The 21,805-nt window shown below is 46.5% G+C and overlaps 1 protein-coding gene across 1 annotated transcript in view; it reads left to right on the top strand.

Moving 5' to 3' along the window:
* Positions 1-20,731, top strand: part of LOC119975063 (WD repeat-containing protein 72-like) — a 410,282-nt gene extending 389,551 nt beyond the window's left edge. Inside the window, exon 20 of the mRNA XM_038814560.1 lies at positions 20,274-20,731. Coding sequence (XP_038670488.1) covers positions 20,274-20,326 — 53 coding nt within the window. The 3' untranslated portion in view covers positions 20,327-20,731. The remainder of the gene's footprint in view (positions 1-20,273) is intronic.
* Positions 20,732-21,805: the final 1,074 nt, after the last annotated feature.

Below are 21,805 nucleotides of genomic sequence, written 5' to 3'. Positions count from 1 at the left end.
CTTTCGGGAGCACATTCCAAACCCACGACCACTACCATCCAGAAGGACTAGAGGAGCAGATACCTAGGACCCCACCAAGTCACTCACCACCCTGACTTGGAAATGTATCGCCGCTCCTTCATTGTCGCAGGGACAAAATCCTGGAACTCCCTCCCTAACAGCACAGTGGGTGTACCTACATCTGAAGGACTGCAACGGTTCAAGAAGGCAACTCCCCACCGCCTTCTGAAGGGCAACTAGGGATGGGCAATAAATGTTGGCCTAACCAGCGATGCCCACATCCCGGAATTTAATTTTTTTTTAATGATTCTAGAAGTGTATTACAGAATGCAATAGCACCTGAACAGTCACATCCTAACTAATGGTTCGCATTGCCAGCGTAACATCCCTTCAGAGATAAGCGTATATTACCCTGCCATTTCGCACCAATAGCAGGCGATTAGAGTGGGAGAGATTTCAGGTCAGCCATGAGGTAGAAAGGAAATCGGGAGCCTCTACCTCACTATCAATAGCTCCAGACTGCAACATGCATGGAAAAGGATTATTGCCATAGCAACTCAGACTTGCTGAGTGAACGATAACACACGCCGGGGATTTTCCCGCCCCAGCACGGTGGTTCCCACTGTGGCGAATGCAGCAAACCAGCCAAAGGTTTTGGTAGGATTGGAAGATGCTGGTGGTAGCCGGAGCCAAAAGAATCCCACCTACAGTAGCTATCAGCTGTTTTGCGATTTTCTATTTCTCAGCAAAAAGATTTTAGACTAAAAAGAAAAAATTTGGGTTGATCGGAGTAATTATTTGGAACAGTTATTCAGAGTGTCAGGAAATAGTTGAAATGCAACCAGTGATATTATTATTTGAATGGGCAACACACTGACAGTGAATTCATTTCTCCATTGTTAGAACAGCTGCTGTGACAAATTTTAAAGCAAAAAGGGTTGATGTGATTGTTAAAATAGTGAAGGAAGGAATTTGGTACGAGCAAGTTAAACACTCCGGCAATAACTTTACTGATAACGTTCATATTCTCAACTTGTTTGCAGCAGTAAAATTTGATGATCTTCAGACGGTCATTTCTCTGACATTGGCTAATCTATGAAGTGCAGGTTTTATAATTAAATTTCTGATGCCCCAGGGAAGTGAACTGGTTGCTGTATTACATTTCCGGGAAGCAGAGATCAAAAACATCCTAACAGGAATTTTATTGCCACTTCCATAAAGAAAACCACAAAATGCTGGAAATCCTAAACTAAAACCAGGTCTGATAATCCACAACATATTAAAGAGAATCTAAAGAGAAATTTAAAATTCACCTCCAACATCTTCATCAGAACTTGAAACATTTTTTTCCCCATACATTTAGAGTACCCAATTATTTTTTTCCAATTAAGGGACAATTTAGCGTGGCCAATCCACCTACATTGTACATCTATGGGGCTGGGGTTGAGGCTCACACAGACACAGGGAGAACGCGCAAACTCCACACGGGGCAGTTTAGCGTGGCCAATCCACCTACCTTGTACATCTTTGGGTTATGGCGTCGAAACCCACGCAGACACGGGGAGAATGTGCAAACGCCACGCGGACAGTGACCCGGGGCCGGGATCGAACCGGGTCCTTAGTGCCATGAGGCAGCAGTGCTAACCACCGTGCCACCCCCAGAACTTGAAACTTGGGACCAGATTTTCAAGTATTCGGGAAAACTCCATGGACATTTGGAACCCAGCTGCAGAAGTCTGGCCCTCATTTCTGACAATGTATGCTGGGAGATGAAAGGAGATGTCGTGTGATTCACATATGAGCTATACCTGAATCAGTAGGGTTGTCTGATCTTAGAGCTGAGTTCCAACAGACTCCATTTTGGCTGTTGCAAGGGCCTTAAACTGCAGTACGGGAATTAATAGAATAAACGGAAATGCTCCTGAATGGTGGTTAAGGTCCGTTGAAATGTCAGGATGGGAAGTTTCTATAAATGCTCAGCTCTTTAAATATTAATAAAAACAGGCTGAAAGTATCACAAATGTAAGAAAACTCCGCTGGACTGTTTTAATTGACAGGCCATCTGGTGTAGGTTAGAAAAAAATGTATCTACATTTGGTTGTGCAGTTACAATTGAGATCTTGGTTGGCATTTCCTGATAGATTATTATTATGTTGTTATGAATGTTTGGCTGTGTTTCAAATGTTGGAATAACCTCCGCAGAGTTTCTGAATTCTCAGTTTGATTAACAGTTTCAAAAAGCTATTAAAGGATTAGTTGTCTTTGATATGGAGTCTGTAGAGATGTTTGTTTCTTTTTAGAAGAGATTAACCACTTGGAAGCTAAAAGCTTTCAATGGATTTCATGATTGGCTTTGTTTCACTATCAAGTGAGAGCTGTATTGGATTGGTGGAAGTTTGTTTTTTTCATCTCCATGTGGCCAAAACTGAGAAGGTGTAGACAGCAGGTGTTTCTATCCATGCTGATGGGATGTTCTCCTTCTGGCAAAATGCTCTCATTGTGCTCTCGTGTTCCAGGAGAAATCATTGCATCTTTTGGAGGATGGCTCTGAGAACATTGATCCAGATGCACAGGATTCTAATGTATCCATCCTCTCAACTGCTTAGTTCTTTGAACACAGTGCATTCTCAATTGCGGTCATTACCCAGTCATCATCATATTATTATTCATGGGAGTGTTCTGTGTGCTAATTCGCTCCCTCATTTACAGCATTACAACATTGACTGCACTTCAAAAAATACTTCAGCTGCTGTAAAGTATTCTGGGACGCCCATTGGTTGTGAAAGGCACCAGATAAATGCAAGTTGCCGTCTTTGCGACTATAATAGCAGGCTTGGTAAAGAGTATTATTGTAGTCAATGAGGAGTCCCGGAAGGGTGAGTCAAAAGTAGTTTATTTCCTACTCCGAGCTCGGAAATATAGCAACAGTCCAAGTTCCAGCCGGGCCCATTCCTGGGCCGGATTTTATCTAGGGGAATTACGAAGCCCGCTGTTGGGCCTCCATACGGGGAGATAAATCGGGTCGCTCCTATGGGTCTCATGGGGATTATAACGGGTATCTTCCATTTGCTTGATGCACTGTTTCTCTATGATAGCCGAAGAAGCTCCTGCCTCTACCAGATAGACTCATCAATTACATGTTAATGTGGGGCCCTAGATATCCTGTATGTCATTTCCTGGTATACAAGTTTGCAGGACACCCATCCCGAACTTCATTGCTGGCCGATGGCGATTGTGCTGTCGAACATCAAACAGATGTTTGGATGGTAAGTTACTTTGTCATTGGCAGGCTGACACCTTTGCACCCGAGGTTCCCCATCCCTTCCACTTCTTCAACCCCGTCCCCTTTCATCCTTGCCAAATGTTGTTGATGGGATTTTGAGTCTTTTAAAAATTTACTTTTCCCTAGAATGTCTGTCCTCCAACTGCCCTTCTCTTTTTTCCAACCTTTTAAAGTTAAAAGAATAATACTTCACGAAAAGAGAGCATTTGGCTCTTTCTCCTTGTGTCGGCTGTTTGAAAGAGCTCTCCAATTAATCTCCCTCCCTGCACTTTCTCAATTGGCCTGTGAACTTTCCCCTTTCAATTATACATCCAATTCCTACTCGAACGTTATAATTAAATCTGCTTTCATCAGCCTTTCAGATATTGGGCGCGTTCTACCGGCCACTCTGCGCCCGAAAAGCAACATGCCAAGGCACAACTTGGGCAGTAAATGGCAGGAGACCCCACTTCCAGGATCTATGTGGCTTTCCACACCTCGTGATATCTAACGCGATCTCGCGAGACGTCATAATGTGAAGCTTACCCATTGTTGTCAGGATCACTTTTGGCAGCTGTGCATATTGGAGCGAATCAGCTATGCTCACTCTAATGTGCAGTTCCCTGAGGTAACCAAAGCGTTGCAATCTATCCCCTTCGCCGTGGAGACCTTCGGTGAGTGCCGTTCAGCACTGGTCACTACAAACAGGGACCAGATGGAACAGCACTCGCGGGGTTCTCCCAGGAATTGGAGGCCACCAGCTGCATGTCCGCTGGGCAGGGTGTCAACCTTCCACCCTGGTAGTGACAGCCTTGCACACTGGCAGTGCCATCCTGGCAATGCCACTGGGAGTCAGCGTGGCACTGCCAAGGTGCCAAGCTGGTATTTTTGTGTGGTGGTGATTGGGCGGGGGGTTGCCCTGAGCGGGTGTGGGGGGGGGGGGGGTTGAGTGAGAGGGCCTGGGACTCCCTTACAATGAATAGAGCTTGGGGAAGGGCTTGGGGATCGTGACGGGGGCTCGGGAGATCCGGATGCCATTTCTCCCTACACTGAAGATTCAGCGAGCAGAGCTCGTCAGTACAGGAAACGGGAATAACATTCCCCGCCGAGGCCCCGTTGCTAACCTGAGTCACGTTAGATAGCGTTGTGTTTTCCGGCACTGTGCGCGCCGGAAACCATGTGGCTAAATGCGCTCATTATGGGACATGGTTCCTATTTGGATAAATCATGTCCATTGTGTTCCAGGTCATCAGAACTCACCATATTTTTTTAAAGGTTCTCATCTCCGTTCTGGTTCTTTTGCTAATTCCTTTAAATCTGTGCCTTTTCTAATCAATCCTTCTGTCAGTGGAGACTTATTTCCTACTTATTTCCTGTCTCAAAATGCTTCAAACTGTTGAACTATTAAATCCTCCTGCTCTAAGGAGAACAAACCCAGCTTCCCAGGTCTATCCACGTAACTGAAATCCCTCATCTCTGCTATCACGTCTGTGCTTGGTGTCCAGTGTGGAATCCAAAACTGGACACAATACTGCAGCTAAGGCATAGCCAGTGTTTTATAAATGGCACTTTTCCACCCTTACCACCAGTGTTTTCCACACATTCAAATTGGCAGCTGATGCTGCACATATTTATGATAACGAACTGGCCTCAAAGTTATGTGCGAGAAGGAGGGGGTTAATGATTTGTTGTGGACCTGAAGGAACATTCTTCATATAAAAAAAGAAAATTCAATTCCTTTGGCCTTTATTGAGTATCTTCCCACAGCTCCTTTAAGAACGTATGCTAGTTTGCTTGGTACAGATGGAGCCTTGTCCAGGGTTAACTCTTTTACGGCAAAGAAAGGCTGTTCCTTCCTCTGATGCCTCAGAGGCCTACAGTCACTTAAGCAGCCTCATTTCTGGCAGTCAGGCGGCTTGCCCATTTACAGACCCGACAGAATATATCACATCAGTCGAGCCCTTCGGCCTCAAAGAAGCTTGATTCTTCAAAGAAAGACAAAGTTGGGGAATGTTTTCAGTGTAATATACCTGTTGGTGGAACACTGAAATCTTCCTCGTAGACACCTCTTGAATGCGATTACAGATGTGCCGATCCAAACTAGCAGGTAATAAAGTGAATGGAATGCTGGCGTTTATAGCTAAAGGAATAGGGTACAAAGGTAAGGAAGTGTTGCTGCGATTGTACAAGGCATTGGTGAGACTGCACCTGGAGTATTGTGCACAGTTTTGGTCCCCTTATTTGAGGAAAGATGTCGTAGCATTGGAGGCAGTTCAGAGGAGGTTCACTGGATTGATTCCAGAGATGAAGGTTTTGTCTTATAAACAAAGATTGAGCAGTTTAGGCCTATACTCTCTCGAGGTTAGAAGAATTGAGTTGAAAACAAATTGAGGAACACAAGATGATAAAAGATATGGATAAAGTAGACGTGGAGCGGATGCTTCCTCTTGTGGGGCATTCTGGAACGAGAGGTCATAGTCTCCGGACAAGGGGTAGCAAATTTAAAACAGAGATGAGGAGAAACTACTTCTCCCAAAGGGTTGTGAATCTGTGGAATTCGCTACCCCAGAGTGCGGTGGATGCCGGGAGAGTGAGTAAATTTAAGAAGGAGTTAGACAGATTTTTATGTAGTAGTGGGTTGAAGGGTTACGGAAAACGGGCGGGATGGGGGAGTTGAGGCCATGATGAGATCAGCCATGATCGTAATGGACAGTGGAGCAGGTTCGAGAGGCTAAATTAATTGCCTGCTGCTGCTCCCAGCTCTTATGTTCTCAGAAAGAACTATTCTGTCTAATTCCATCTTCCAGCTCATGGTCTGTAGCCCTCTAGGTAACAGCACCACAAGCACAAATCTGGTGTTCTTCATTAATAAAGGGATTTCTTGAATAATAAAGGGATCAGAGGTTATGAGGAGAAGGCAGGAGAATGGGGAAGAGGAACATAGCCATGATCAAATGGCAGAGCAGACTCGAAGGGCCGAATGGCCTAATTCTGCTCCCATATCTTATGGTCTCATAAAGAATTGCTGTTTCAGGTCTTCTGTTTGATTAGGGGTTGGCTTTTTGAAATTCCTCTGTATTGGAATCATGGACTCACCCAGTTGTCAATTGGCTGTGACCTACTTAGTGAAATCTATATTGGGAGTACTGCTGTGTGCTCAAACAAGGTTTCTCAGCTTGGCAACCTCCAGCCTGCTCCCATAGATAACTCCCTGCCCCCGATACGTCGTACCTCACACCAGCGGAGCAGCTCCTAATGCAAGGAATATGGTAGGTCTCCACAGGTTGAAAATTAATTAAGAATTACTCCAATTAGCAGATTTTCATACTCTGATTTACCATTACTTTATTTTGAAATGACTTCTTTAAACTGCCGGAGTGATTCAATTAGTTGTTTATCTGCATTTTAATATACTCAGGGATGGTAGATCCCATTTAAAATTGACTCCGAAGAGATCAAGCACACTGTTTTCCTTGTGTAGATCCATTTTAATTCACCGTGGTGCCGTTTGTCACCATTAATGCCAACTTTGTGAAACAAACTATGTTTCTGCGCCAGTGTAATGGTAACTGATCATTTAAAAGTGAAGTTTTAAATTTTTAGTTGCAAATCTGTGTCTGCCCATATGATAGAATAGAGAGAGACTGCATGTACCGATTGAGAGAGAACTAGTGATATGCAGCAAATTGCTGCAGTCACTGAATAAATAGAAGATTACATTTGTCCTTTTTTTTGTTCTGTCGAATCAAAATTCAGACTCTCTTCAGTGGGCTTTCCACCTTGATCACCTTTATTCAGCAAGTGTTTTTTTATGTTTCCAATAAAAGGTCCATTAATCCTTTGCATTGTGTCTTTCTAATTTTTGCTGTACATGGAGATGGTTCTTTACTGCCTAGTGTTTGATAATTATGTTTGCTCTGCAGTTATCAATGTTCCGGACTTTTATTAATGGGTCCACAGCCCTGAGATAGAAATCAGTTTTCTGGGTTTACCTGAAGGGACCCAATGCTCTGACTACTTGTTGGCGGTGGGGAACAGGTTCCCTAACAGTGAGTCGGAGATTCTTCAATGTCCAATGCCACGGGCATAGTGTAGCACAGCAGGCACAATCATGAAACAAGCCATCGGAATTTAGGAAAATGGGAAAGGTGATAACACATTGTTGATCCGCAATGTACATTGTTGTCATGGAGAAAGTATTTTTACCAACAGTATATCGTCTAAAATGAATAAACTTTATCGGTTTTCCACACACAGGCAACAAGTTTATTATCAACAAAATGGCTACATTGCTGGGTCTTTATTATGGTTCAGAAACTGGTATTGTTAACATCCATAATTCTAAGGAAGCTTTCTTCCATTCTCTAATAGTTGCGACTTTTAAATGCAAGTATGAAGAACCTGCTAACAATTTTACTACAAGTGACAAATAAGAGGGGTGGGATTTTATGGCCCCCTACCAATGTGTTTGAAGGCGGAGGGGTTTGTAAAATGCAGTGTGTGGCTTTCTCCCCAACTTAACACCTGCCACCTCCCCGTCTCCCATTTTATGGGGGAAGCATCGGGCAGCTGGCCCACCTTGGTGACTATTGAGGCCCTAACGTGGCCAATTAATGACCACGTAAGTGCCTCATCCTGCCCCACCACTGTTTTACAGGTGGCAGGGTGAGATCCACCCTATGTGGGATGCCCAACAGCTTTTGCAAGGCGAGCTGCTGTCGGGCAAGAGTCGGGATGTGGACCTCCTTTGGTGGATACCTCTGTCCATCAGAGGCACTTCCTCAAATTCATACCCGCCCTTTAACCCCCACTGGCCGCTGAAGCCTGCCCCCCCCCCCCTCACTTTCCACCCCCTCACTGACACCCTTGACCTCTCTAAAGTTTGGCCTCCATGAACTCCTCTTCTTTAGAGACCGCCTGTGGTCCCAGCAGTGTCCATTGCTTGGACCTGGCACTGCCAACCCAGCTAAAGAGGGACGTCCTCTACAAATAGGGTCGGAAGTCTCGCCTTGAGCCAATTAACATTGCACCCAGCGTTAAATGGCTGCTGGACAACACACTCTCTGGACAACAGACCTCTTAGCCGGGTCAAGGGGAGTACAGCCCGAGATCTTTCCCATTGACATGATATTCAAACTCCACTAAATTAATTTAATTCAGTCTGTCTCTATGGAAGGTGATGAGAAGGCGAGCATTTTAGATCATCTTTGCATTGCACTTTGTATCAAAATAGAATGTCTGTGCATCGAAGTATTCTACCAGCATAGCAAGCTTTGAGGTGTATCTGGGTATACCTAGTTTAAAGGCGGCAGTATTTCACATTACCCAAGGTCAACATTAGAAGCCATTCACTATTGATGCTGCGAACTCTATATTTCAGCATATGGCTGCATGCCACAATTTCCCTTACTTCCGAAATAGTTTTCTCAGCTGCACAGTAGATACCTTCTCTTTGACTGGCATCCCTGTGAAAATAGGATGTATGTGGCTGTTGCCCTTCATTGCATTTGTTATAGTTTGTGTATTTATTTTTTGACCCATTTTATTAATCCTGTGCTATTGATAAAAATGTTGAATTTCGCTGGCAATTTTTTCCTTTAATCTCAGTGATTATGACAGTAATTTATTGGTGCTGCATTTTTTCTTCTGTCTTTTAAAACTATATTCAATGCAGTGATTTACTGCACTCAAGGTAGTTTCTTCTAGGGGATGGAACACTTTCGTGTTGAGCACCCACTGCCAGTCTGGTATCACATGCAGCAGAAGCACGCAGTAGTCACAGGGTAATGTTCCCCGACTCACTTCGATGGTGGTAGACCTGATCTTTCTAGTTTTTTTCTTCCCCGATGTGGAGCATTGGGCTCGTCTGTTACAAAGTGTACGTTGGTCCAGAAACATAAAGCAGTTGTCTGTTGAGACCATGGTTGGGATTTTATGGGTCTCAGAGAGTGGCTGGGAGGCGGGCAGGTGACTCGAAAATTGGATGGGAGGGTTGGGGGGGGGGGGGGGGGGGGGGGGGGTGACGTACAACTTCCTGCTGCGATTGGTATTGTACCCAAGGCGGGGAAGGTGGTGAACGACCCTCCTGCCCACGAGCCAATTGAGACACGCAAGTGGACAATTAAGGGCCACTTAAGGACCTCTCCCCACCAGCGCTGGTACTATGCCAGCAGCAGAGGGATCTTCTGCCATGTGGGGAGACCACTAGGTGTACTCCAGTGGCCTCCTTGCAGGCTCTTCTTGTGGTTGACGGGATCAGGCATCCTGCAGCTCACAAAGGGCTCTTCCAACATCAAGGGCCACACCCACGGAAACGCACCCCGTGTCCTCACCAACCGCCGTACCCCGCCTGCACCCCTCTCGCCAGAGAAGGCATGATAAGCCCCGATGGCCCTAATCCCACCTACCAGGGCTCCTGTGGAGACACCCATAATGCTGCTCCAGGCTGCTTGCAGTCCTGGCAGCGGCCACCGCTCCGGATGGCACTGTTGGGACTGAAGAGCTGCCGGCCGTCCAATTGAGCAGGAGCTCTTGGTGTTAGGATCTCATGCCTCAAAGGGACCTATGTCAAGCAGTTAATTGCCTGCTGCATGTAGAATCCTGTTGGGTCTCCTAGATCGAGCCGTGGTGGGATTGCCCCTGACCTTTCAGCCAGTGGACAGGACCACCACCACCTTGTAAAACCCTAGCCCATGAATTTGTATTTTGTCATTCGAACTGTTACTAGGAGTTACAAATGGCAACACCAGAGTGTGCAGACTACATCGGATGTTTTTTCTTAAATAACATTTGTTTCTCAAACCCTGTACTGAAATATTCCACGAAACACATTTTGTTCATCTTGGAGCTGACAGGGAGACGCACCTCATGACACATGATTGCTCACAGTTTTATTCTTCCCCATTCCCTTTGGAAACCAGAACTGAATGAAAGAATCGTTCTGGTTTCCGGACATAGCGACATCTCAATTGTATTCAAAAGGAATGTATTTATCAGGTCGCCACACAAAGTGGTCAAAATTTGTTCCCTCTTGTAGCATGTGGACAATTATTTACACTCATGCCCCATGTGGTCTGTAACAACAAAACAAATTCCAACAGTTTATGTTTGTTGATGAAACAAATGCCGTCCTTTTTGCGAAGATAATGATCTGGTCAAAGCTTTGCTTCTGTTTCGTATCACAGTGCTTGATCACATCAGTTCATAATCAGAATACAATTTTCAATCAGTTTCGGGTTGAATTTTGATTGGAATTCATCCGATCTAACACCGCCATCAAATTTCAGCCGTGTATGTGATGTAATGTGGCCATTATGAGTGCCTGCGAAATTAATAATCCACGGCCCAGTCACAATATAACCCTGTGTTGACACGGCAATAAGTGAAAGGTAATTAAACTACAGCAACAATGACAGTGGGCAGAATTCTATGGCTTCCCTGGCTGCGGGACTTTCCGTTCCTGCCGAAGTTAATGGTGTTTTGAACGGCTCGTCGCATTTTGTGTCTCAATATTTTATGTAACGTTCCTAAATTATCACAAATCTTATAGGTCGGGATTCTCCTCTTTCTGCCCCCCCCAACACCCCCGCCCGGGACGCTTGTCGTTGGCTGTCGGCAGAATCTACCGGTCCCGCTGAGGTCTGTGGTCTTTTGCCTGGCTCACCCACCCTACCGCCGGAGAACCTACCATGCCACTGGGGAGCCCGTTGTGGTGGGCGAGCTCCACCCCATGTCCACCCATAGGGCAGGCGGAGGCGGCCTGCCAGTGGGATCTACCGGCCCTACCAAGGGGAAATCCTGTTGACTGAACCCCTCGTCGCCGGGAAACCAATGCACCGGCGTGGAACCGGAATGTCTCGGCAGCATGCACAGCCAGTTAATCCCGCCCTTAATCTCTGAAAGAAAGAGACAGTTGCAGTAGTAGTCTGTGGCATGGTACGACACGGTGGCACAGTGGTTATCACTGTTGCCTTACAGCGGCAGGGACCCGGGTCAATTCTGGCCTCAGGTGACTGTCCGTGCGGAGGTTGTATTTTATCCTCGTGTCTGCGTGGGTTTCCTCCGGGTGCCCCGGTTATATGCAGGTTAGGTGGATTGGCCACGATAAATTGCCCCTTTGTGTTCAAAAAAAAGGTTAGGTTAGGGTTGCTGGATTACAGGGATAGGTAGGGTACTCTTTTCTAGGGTTGATGCAAACTCGATAGGCCGAATGGCCTCCTTCTGCACTGTAGAGATTCTAGTATCCATACACAGGCACATATTTTCTAATTCAATCCCAGCCTGCTGCATTTCCGCTATGGAAATGCCACCGCCCATTAATATTTGCTTTGATTTTGATCGAAATCATTTTAGAAGGGCATATTCCTGGACCCTACTTCAATCCACCTTCCTCAGAGTTAAGTTCGTTCATCGGTAAAGATGTTAATTTGTTTTTGGGAGGGGGGGGTGGTGGGGAGTAGTTTCAGTGTTTTATCTTTTCCATTGCTTAACAGCTTCAGACAATGTGGCCATGCACAGCAGCAGCAACCCTGAGCTGGCAAGGCACCAAGAATCTGTGCCCGACAGATGTGCCTTTGAGGAGCGTGACAGTCCAGGTGAAAGCCGTTCAAAGATGAATGTGAAGAGTAGGGTGACAAATATGACATGAGGTTACACGGCTGCAGACGCAGAGAGTACCTTGACATTCTTATATCCCTGAGATTTCAGCAAATACAGCATTCGCTTCATAGTTCAAATGCATATGTGTAAACTCTCCCGGCCTTTAAAAGGGTGACCTGTAATGTTTTTTTCCTGCAGTTCTCCAATTTCCACTCATCTATCCTGCATTCCGTTTGGGATTTCCAGGTGGCAAATTCCCGGTTTTCTCAAGTTTCTAAATACTCTATGTGCCGATTCATGCATCATATATAGACAACGTATGTGTGTGTGTGTCTGTATGTAATATATCTAATATATACCTTTGATTCATCCTCTCTAAAGGCTGTCAACCTAGGTAAGAGATTTCCAAAAACCTGCAGCCACCTCTGACAGGGGGCAGCTGCACAGAGTCCCCTGATCTATCCCACAGGGGAGAGTCTAAGATTTAATTTTCAGTGAAAGAGTGTAGTTTGAAATCTATGTCAGGTCCCCTAGGTCACCTCCGAACCCAGCTTGGACCGCTGGCAGCCAGATTATCTTTCAGCACGCTCCACTCATCCTGCATTCTCTCGTAGCTTGACGGTCGCATTTTTGGCCGCAATTCCCTGTTCCTTTATCGAAAACTGCCAACAGTGGTGTGACTTTGAACAAAAGAGGCAGAGAGAGGAGAATGTGTGGATTATTTTTTTTAAATTAAAAACATTTTTTTAAAATTTAAAGCACCCAATCATTTTTTCTTCCAATTAGCAATTTAGCGTGGCCAATCCACCTACTCTGCACATCTTTTTGGGGTGTGGGGGTGAGACCCACGCGGACACGGGGAGAATGTGCAAACTCCACACGGTCAGTGACCCAGGGCCGGAATCGAACCCGGGTTCTATAATCCTTCATTTTATACACTGTCAGTGTAACATCGCAGTGATTTCAAAGGAGAAAAATGGAAGCTCTGTTTAATGTCATGTGTTTGGACCCATCACATTCTGAACTGCCGAAAGAGCAAAAAGAAAATTAATGTTTTTTTTTTTGCGTGAGCAGCCATTCCTACATCTAAATATGTCTTGCCTTGTAAGACTGAAACCCTCTTGAGATTTCACTGCTGGTCTCATTGGCCTCCACAGAGAATATGTGGCTTTGTTGCCATGGATACATCGTATTTCTCCAAGAATTGCTGGTATTGATCCGTCGACAGGCGTGAAGGACCAGGCATGTGTGAAGCATGAAGGGGGTGGGGCTGCAGTGCAGATGACCAGAGGGTTACTGGTTGGATATTAGCTAACAGCAAACGCTAGCGCAGAAAGAAAGAGACCCCCTTTTTTTATTATTTGCTTCCTGGACTGCCGTGCTCGCTGCATTGTACTTGCTCCACAACAAACTAAAAGAAACTTGTTAGTCGCTTGTCATGTCAGATATTCAGCATTTCTCCTGACACAGCTTGCAGTCTCGGGTATGAACCCCCGTTCAATGAATTATTTATCACAGGGCCTCAGCTTGCAATTCTGTTCTGAAAAATTAAGTTAACTCGGGAGAAAACAGCAATTGAACCAAAAGCGATTGAGGTTGCCTCTTTTCTTTAAAAACATTAGTTGAGGAAAACAGCACAGTTCTTCAAATCCACATTTAGTCCCACTGCGTTGCTTGAGTTGCTGGGATAGTTTTTGAGCACATTTTCAGCTGGGGCATGCCGGGGCTCTGGTTTCTGCACACTCTTCCGTGTTTTTTTGCTTAACTTGCGGAAGCCCTGTGGGCTTTTCCAAAAAACCGTGGCTTTCCAAGAATGTTGCAGACCTTTTCTAAACTCGTGCACTGTTGCACCAGATCGATCCGAGGGAATATATAAATTGCACCAAAAGTCCCGCATTTGGCAAATTCCAAGCCAGGCATATTTTTATTTTCTGCGCGCCAAGATCTTTCACGGAAATGATGCATTGTGACAGTATCGAGACAAATAATGCAGATAAATGAAATAAAATAGAAGTCAATGGCATTCCACCCCACCATCAATAATGTTCAGAGATATTACCGGATAGATGGTGGGAAGAGTGAATTCTTTGGAGTTTCAGCAAGTAGCAAAAAGGCCTTGTGCGTCCATATTTTTCTGAACATTACCAACATTGTAGTTTTCAGCAGGTTTTGCAGAAAAATCAAACCAGCACATTCAACTACGCCAAACACACACACGCACACAGCTTAAAGCCAATAGTTTTCCTGAATAGTTATCAGTAGTGTGTTATGAAACTGAGCCACACCACTTTGGTACAACTGGGATCATGAGAGGCAAGATATAAATGCAAGTCTTCCTTTACACGAGACTTTGTAATGGTCACTTGGAGCATATTATAAATAGCTCAACCTGCAGATGGCGACATAAAAAACAGTTGCAAATAGTTTTTCCTTCAACTGCAGCGTGTAGGTGGACCATAGGAGGGTGGACTTACTGGGGTTATGTAGCATTTTCTCAATCATATCCTTACGTTGAGAAAATTCATCTGGAGAAATCCACACAGCAACAATAACAAATTCCATACGGCACTCCTTTTCAAGATATTTTTTTTTGTGACCAACCATGTAGCACCTTCCCAAGAGCTATCCTTTTGTTGTAATCTGCTCAGATGGTATTGGATTGGGACAATTGGATCTTGGGAATATGAGCTCCCTAGATAAGGAGGCGGGGCAATCGCTAACCTTTTCTGTTGTACAAATAGATCCGGCCAGTTAGGTACTGGCGAGAAAGAACAGTAGCAAACTACTGGTGCTGTGTAAATATTAGTGCAAATAAAGGTAAGTTTGTCTGACCCACAAACCTGTGTTGAACTCTTAGTGACCCTTTCAAAACATCTATAGAGTATCATTTTGGTATACGCATGTGAAATTCAACATCGTTTTACGGGCCTAAAAAGGGTACAAGTTGGTGCATTATTTATGGACCAAAGTCGGCAAGGGTAGTGGAAAATCACCCTTGAGTCAAGCACAGCTCCCAAGAACAGAGGTTACTCTCTCAAACTCTTAAATAGATAACGGTCCAAAAGCTTCTTTTAGGTCACCTTGTAGAATCCAATAGGAAAAGTCAATTTGGACCAGTCTTCTTATTTCCCAGTTTTTACTGGTGTTCCATTTTAAGGTATACAAGAGCAATTCGGATCAGCATACTTTCTCCGTTTTTATTGTCTTCTCTTTCTGAGTAAGTGGCACAGCATGAGGTCTATACTGAACGGCCGTTCGTGATTCTGAAGCAGATAGTGTGGTCTCAGCACTGTCCATGAACTAACAACAATTTTTGTTTGTCAGCTTTTTAATTTTCAAAACCTTCCCGCAGGACCGGAAGGAGCTTAGCCCCAACTCTGTGCGAACCAGTTGTCCACTGCAAACCTCTCTCCTGGGCCTTAACCCTGGTGCTACTGCAGACAAGGCAAGCAGCTCCAACTGCACGCGGGCTGTCGCTGGTTTTCCCTTGTACGTAAACCGCGCATGAAGCATCAGGCCCGGTTTCGGGCCAGCCTATCGGCTGCCGTTCACAGGCTCCAAAAACAAGGATCAGAGGATTTTCCGGCCTGTAGTTTTCAAAAACCTCTTCATGTTCAATTCCTTTCACCAGGAACCTTTCGTCAGGAAAGGCGGTGGTGATTGTTGTGTCTGTCATGACGAGCTTTTCAAACAGTTGCTTGGTCATCCCTGGAATTTGTCATTCAGCGACATATAGAATTAATGTTCATCAGGACAAGAATACCAATGGCAGCTGAAATCCCAGTGCTGCTATGACTGCTGGTGATAGATTCTTCTGTTGTCATGGCGCCCTTCTTATGGGCTTTGTCTGCCCCTAGGGGTGACTTTACAATTGGAAAATCGCACCTGCACTGCCTGCGATTTTCTGACCACCTTCTCTGTTGGGATTCCAGAATCGTAAATTATTCCTTCTATCTTGACCTGCTGGTGGAGATAGAAAACCAGCAGTTACGAGGAAGAAGTTCAAGTTTAATTAAACATGCTACACTGAAGTATGTGGAGGAGGTTTAGCATTAACAACATTTAATTCACTAAAGAGTGAATTTGACAACCTTACATTCCCAGTGGTCCCAAGTCAAGTGGAGCCCGTGCCGGAGACAGAGCTGCAACGTTAAAGCATTGATTCTCCCACTCGTACTGCCACTGAACAAGGATTTCATTGGGATCGCCGGAGAAATCTTCCCACGATTGAAAACCATGTGACGTCACTTTATATTCCAAATAATAAATTACAGGTAGCAGGTGTGATTTCTTTTAAAAAAACATATAATCTGGGAGTGGAGTGCTTTCCTTTTGATAAATTATGTAACCCAGACACACACAATGAATGAATGTGGTGATTTTTAGATTATATTTTTCTCGTGCAATGTTCTCCACTTTACACTCATTCCTGCTTTTTCCACTTAAACTAGTGAATGAAGGAAAATGAAGGCCTTATAGATTTAACGTGAGCTTTCTAAATCAGAGAAGCCTTGAATTAATTCAAATCACCTCCTGTTCTGTACGTTGGGACGGAATTTTGGTGATCGGGTGCAAGGCCCGAATCTGCTGGAAAAGCAGGTTGGCAGAATGCATGGAAGGCCGGCAGGACTCCTCCCACTCTCCTTTCCCCCCCCCCCCCCCCCCCCCTCCCCCGTCAATGCTATAAGCAGCTGCCAATTAAGGATGGCAGTCCATGTACAAGAGCTTCCAGCCAAATTATAAGTCTTGGCAGCTCAGGACCCTCACCAGCGTCACTAGGTACGGTGGCCTTTGCTGAGACAAGCAGAGGCCTTGAAGCCTACAACAGATAGGCCAAAACAAACTCAAGCAGTGGGTAGGAATGCCCCCTCTCTGACTGGGGCTGCGAAGGCTACCTTCTCTGCCCATGGCCGCTACATCCCTTAAAATAAATTATCATCTCCAGCTACCACTGGAGGCTGCCTCCATTTAGACAAGTTTTCCTATGTGGCTGGGGGGAGGGTTGTTGAGCTGCCAATGGCAAAATACTGACAGCTGCATAAAATGAACCTTAAACTATGGCTTTTTTATTGCAAATTCTCTGCTCCCATTACCAACGGTGGAACAGAGGCAGGGAGTTGATTCTAAGACAGCTCCCCATGATTTTATTCACACTGCCCACCTCCCTTCCCGCCTTTTGGGGACCAGTAAAGTCCTGCCCAAAGTGTAAATTTATGATTGAAAGGAAAGTTGCATTTACTGTATGTTCTTTCTTTCAAACAACCAGTTCTACATTATTGGCAATGAGAACAAAATCATTTTTTAAAAAACTAAGCGGGTTAGACGCAATACGTGCGAGGATCGTGTGGGTGGAATAGTTTGTTAAAGCTGCAGCAGTCAGGGGGAGAGGCACATTACTGGTGAAATTTAATGGACCTCTTGGGAGCGGGTTGGAGGTTACATAAGTGCTGGTTTCTGTAAAATGGTGAGGGATGGTGGGGTAGGAATGTCTGTCACCATACCAGTGCCGTGGAATTTTATTAGTGGTGGGGAAGGTGGCAGTCGGCCTTCCCGCCCAGAAGCCAGTTTGAGGTCTGTAAGAAGCGACTTAACGGCCTCTTTAATTGTTGCCTCTGCTGCAATTCCCCGCTGCCCTCGCCAATATACCACACCTGATTGGCCCCGACAATTCTGATCTCGCTTATCTTCTTCCAGGGACAGTCTTCATGCTGCTTCTGTTCTGTGGGTGCAGTCCCTAAAACAGCCACAGTGAGTGATGGCGCTGCTGGTAATGAAGAGCTGCCAACCCTCTGATTGACCATCAATTCTTAGATGGGGGTGGGATCTCATCCCTTAAAGGGCCAGGAGCCCCGACAGCAGTTCATGAGCTGCAAGATGGGTAGAAATCTGCCCATATCCACAATCCAAATCTGCGGATACGGCCAGAGAATGGTCAGGGACGTGGCCACGCAAGCTCATGGCAATGGCCTGTGGCAGCCGCACCGTGCAACATGGCGCCGGCCAAAAGCTGCCCCCCTGTAGCCAGCCGCGTCACCCCCAGACCACCCCCCACCAGCCCTCCCTGCTCGCGGAACGGCTCCCCCTGACTGGCAGCGCTGGACTCAGTCAGCAAAGTTCCAGACAGGTGTGAGCACACGTGTCCCAGGTCGTCGGGAACTCAGCCCATCGGGGGAGGAGCATTAGGGGAGGGCCTCAGGTGACGTCCTGAGGCTGTCCATATGGCATGCATTTTTGAGGGGGTGGATCATCGCAAAAACAACATCGCCCCCCGATTCCAGCGTAAATGGGGATTCTCCAGCCGAGCACCAAACGCGGTTTTGGCAGAGAATCCCGCCCATGGTGTGTACCCAAAGCAAAGATAAAAACAGCTGACGGCTATCTAGATATGCTAACCACTTATAACCGCTAATAACTTGTCAGGGTCCGTCCTGATGAATGCATTTTTCATTCTTAGGATCAAGACATTAAGGGCGAGACTCTCCGCAAATGCGGAGAATCGTAAAGGCTGCCGTGGGACAGGCCGTGACCCATGGCAGCCTTCACGCCCACTTCCGGGGCCGATCCTCCCCCCCGGGCGAGGCTAGGAGTGCGGCCCCGTGCATCACGGCGGCACAGCCTTGACGACCGTCGTCAAGGCGGCATGTCAAGCATCACGCCGGCATCGGCCGCGTATGCGCAGTTGGCGTCTTTTCCCTCAGCCGCACCGCAAGACGTGGCGGCTTGATCTCGTGGGGCGGCGGAGGGAAAAGAGTGCGTCCGTTACAGACACACGGCCCGCGATCGGTGGGCACCGATCACGGGCCTATGCCCCCCTTGGCACGGCCATGGTACTGCCGTGCCAATTGGGCCCACAAGGGCATCTGGCGCCCGTTTCACGATGGCAGCAAGCAGGTGTGTTTGCTGCCGTGTTGAAATGGGCGTGAAGGCCCGGCCCATCGGCCTCGGAGAATCGCCGCTCGCCGTAAAAAACAGCGAGCGGCAATTCGTGGCGTGCGTCGGGCGTGGGGGGGGGAGAATAGCGGGAGGGCGTGAAAATGTCGGGAGGCCCTCCCGCTATTCTCCCACCCGGCGTGGGGGGCGGAGAATCGCCCCCTAAGAACTTTACATTATTATTTCTCTTGACTTGAGCCAAGCTGATGGAGCTTTTCTGCTCATAATCACGGACTAAAGCTCACTGCAAGTTCACCAGATCAGTGTAAAAATTCATTATCCAACAGCAGCAACTTGTATTCAGGTACCCTTCTGAACAAAGGACGATATCCCAAAGTATTTCACAGGAACATTTCAGATAAAATGTAACACTCAGCTACCCAATGAGATTCTTGGGCGGTTGAGGATGAAAGAGGTCATTTGTAAGAAGTGCCTCAAAGGGGGAAAGCAAGGTTTAGGGTGTGAATACTGGAGCTCAGGACTTTGGTGACCGAAAACACAGCAGCCAGTGGTGGAGTGATTAAAATTGGGAATGCGCAAGAGGCCAGCACTGGACAAATGCAGAGATCTCCAAGGATTGTGAGGCTGATAGGGTTAGCGAAATAGCTCAGGTCTTCCTAATTTGAATATAGTCTCCTATTGTGTGATGCAGCGCGATGGAATCGGTCAGTTTATGTGTGGAGTGAGTCCGTGCTGAAAACTGTCGGTAATTTGCCACAAATCGAGAGTCTGACTCCGAAAGAATCAAACAGGAAATTCATATTGCAAACAAAAGCATTTTGTTGGTCAGAGTAGACAAGCATTTACTCCACATCTGATTGTTCTGCTCCTGGTTGTGTCTGATGCAGATACGCTTCCCCAAAATGGACATATATTTCATTCACCCCATCACCGTCTCTCATTTTAATCAGCATAAATTTGCATGGAGAAACCAAAATAATAAAAAAAAGTTTTGAAGTGCACATTTTCAAATCGATTTGGGAGCTGAGGTTAAGGATTGTTAAGAATAAATGTGGTGGTGATGTCACTGGTAAATCGAGAGAAGACACGGGTTAAAATCCCACCACGGCAGCCGGTGGAATTGCAATCTGGAATATAAAGCTCATCTCAGCAATGGTGACCATGACAACTATTGTCGATTGCTGTGAAAACCCATCTGGTTCACTCATGTCCTTTTAGGGAAGGAAATCTGCCACCCTGACCCAGTCTGGCCTACGTGAGACTCCAGGCTCACAGCAAGGTGGTTGACTCTGAACTGCCCCCCTGCAAAGGCCTAGCAAGACACTCAGTTCAAGGACAATAGGGATGGGCAACAAACGCTGGCCTTGCCAACGACGGCCACGTCCCAGGAAAGAATAAAGGGAATAGCTAATATTTGTGTGTACTGATCCGACATTAAAATAGAGGAGAATACGAAACTGATTTTATATTGACAGACATATCAATGTGCATGAGTTTAATCATTATTATGTGATTTATGCAGACCGACTGAGAGAGTGGCCTATGTCCAGGATCTGTTTTTGCAAAGTCTGCTGAATTAACTGGCCGAATTCCACGGCGTGCCGTGATTGGTGGACGTTTGTGCTCCGTATCGTCGAACATTATCAACAATAAAACTGAGGAAATTCTCCGGCAGTTTAGGCTGTTAATAGTCTTTATACAGTGCAATAATGGACAAGGATTTTAAGGTGAAAAGGAAACTCATACCCAAGGGTAACACAAGGTGAAAATAATCGAAAGGATTTTCAAGGCAATTCTTGGATTTATGGCTTGGCTTATATTCAGTAGTAGGTGATTAAACTGGCATGCTATTTATTGATGGTAAACATTATGGGGGCGATTCTCCGATATTGAGGCCAAGTGTTCACGCGTCGCATTTCAGGACGGCGCGAACAGGGCCCAGGTATGACCTATTCTGGCCCCCACAGGGGGCCAGCACACGCTGGAATGGTTCACGCCGCTCCAGCCTCCTTGGCGTCGCGCCAACCCCGCATGCGCAGTTGGGCCAGCTCAAACCTGCTCATGCGCGGTTGGGCCGCGCCATCCTGCGCATGCACGGGGAACGTCTTAGGCGCACCGGCCCAACCAAACATGGGGTCCGTGTTCAGGGCCAGCTGCGGCGGAAAGTAGGCCCGAGGTGGGCGGGGAGAGGCCGGCCCGCCGATCGGTGGGTCCCGATTGCGGGTCAGACCCCTTCGAAGGCCCCCCCTGGTGAAGGAGCCCCCCCACAGGCTGCCCCCTCCCCCCCAAGCCTTCGCGACGAGTACCCGCCGGCAGCGACCAGGTGTGGATGGTGCTGGCGGGACTGTCAATTTTTTCGCCAGCCGCTCGGCCCATCCAGGCCGGAGAATCGCTGCTCGCCGTTTGCAGCGATTCTCCGAGTGGCCCAGCGCGATTCACGCGGCACTGGTTTCGGGGGGGTGGGAGAATCGCGTGCGGGAGTCGGGGCAGCGTGGTGCGATTCGCGCGGCACCCCGGCAATTCTCCCACCCGGCGTGGGGGGGGGGGGGGGGAGAATACCGCCCTATGCTGTTGTGGACCTATGAAGCCTAATTAGAGACATCCAAAATATTATTGATTTGTAATCTTATATTTTATGAAACAAAGATAAAGTCAAAAGATACAGATAATTTGAGCTTCCAAATGTAAGAAGAAAGATTTGCATTTATATAGCGTCCTTCATGACCTCAGGATATCTCAAAGTATTTTATCATCAATTAAGCATTTTTTGAAGTGTAATCATTGGTGCAATGTAAGAAAGGCAGGAGCCAATTTGTACACAGCCAGATCAATAACACAGTAATATGATCATTACCAGATAATATGTTTTGAATTGTGCAGAATGAGGGATAAATACTGGCCGAGGCACCCGGGATAACTCCCTTTCTTTGACGTATGTCTACCTGAGAAGGCAGATGGGATCTCAGTTTAACATCGCGTCTGAAAAACAGCATATCTGACAGTGCAGCGCTTCCTCAGTACTGGAAGGGAGTGTCAGTCCCAATTCCTGTGCTA

The sequence above is a fragment of the Scyliorhinus canicula genome, chromosome 12 (assembly GCF_902713615.1).
Source record: "Scyliorhinus canicula chromosome 12, sScyCan1.1, whole genome shotgun sequence".
Taxonomy (NCBI): Eukaryota; Metazoa; Chordata; class Chondrichthyes; order Carcharhiniformes; family Scyliorhinidae; genus Scyliorhinus; species Scyliorhinus canicula.
The sequence above is the reverse complement of the archived record's forward strand: the minus strand, read 5'-3'. Positions and strand labels throughout refer to the sequence as shown.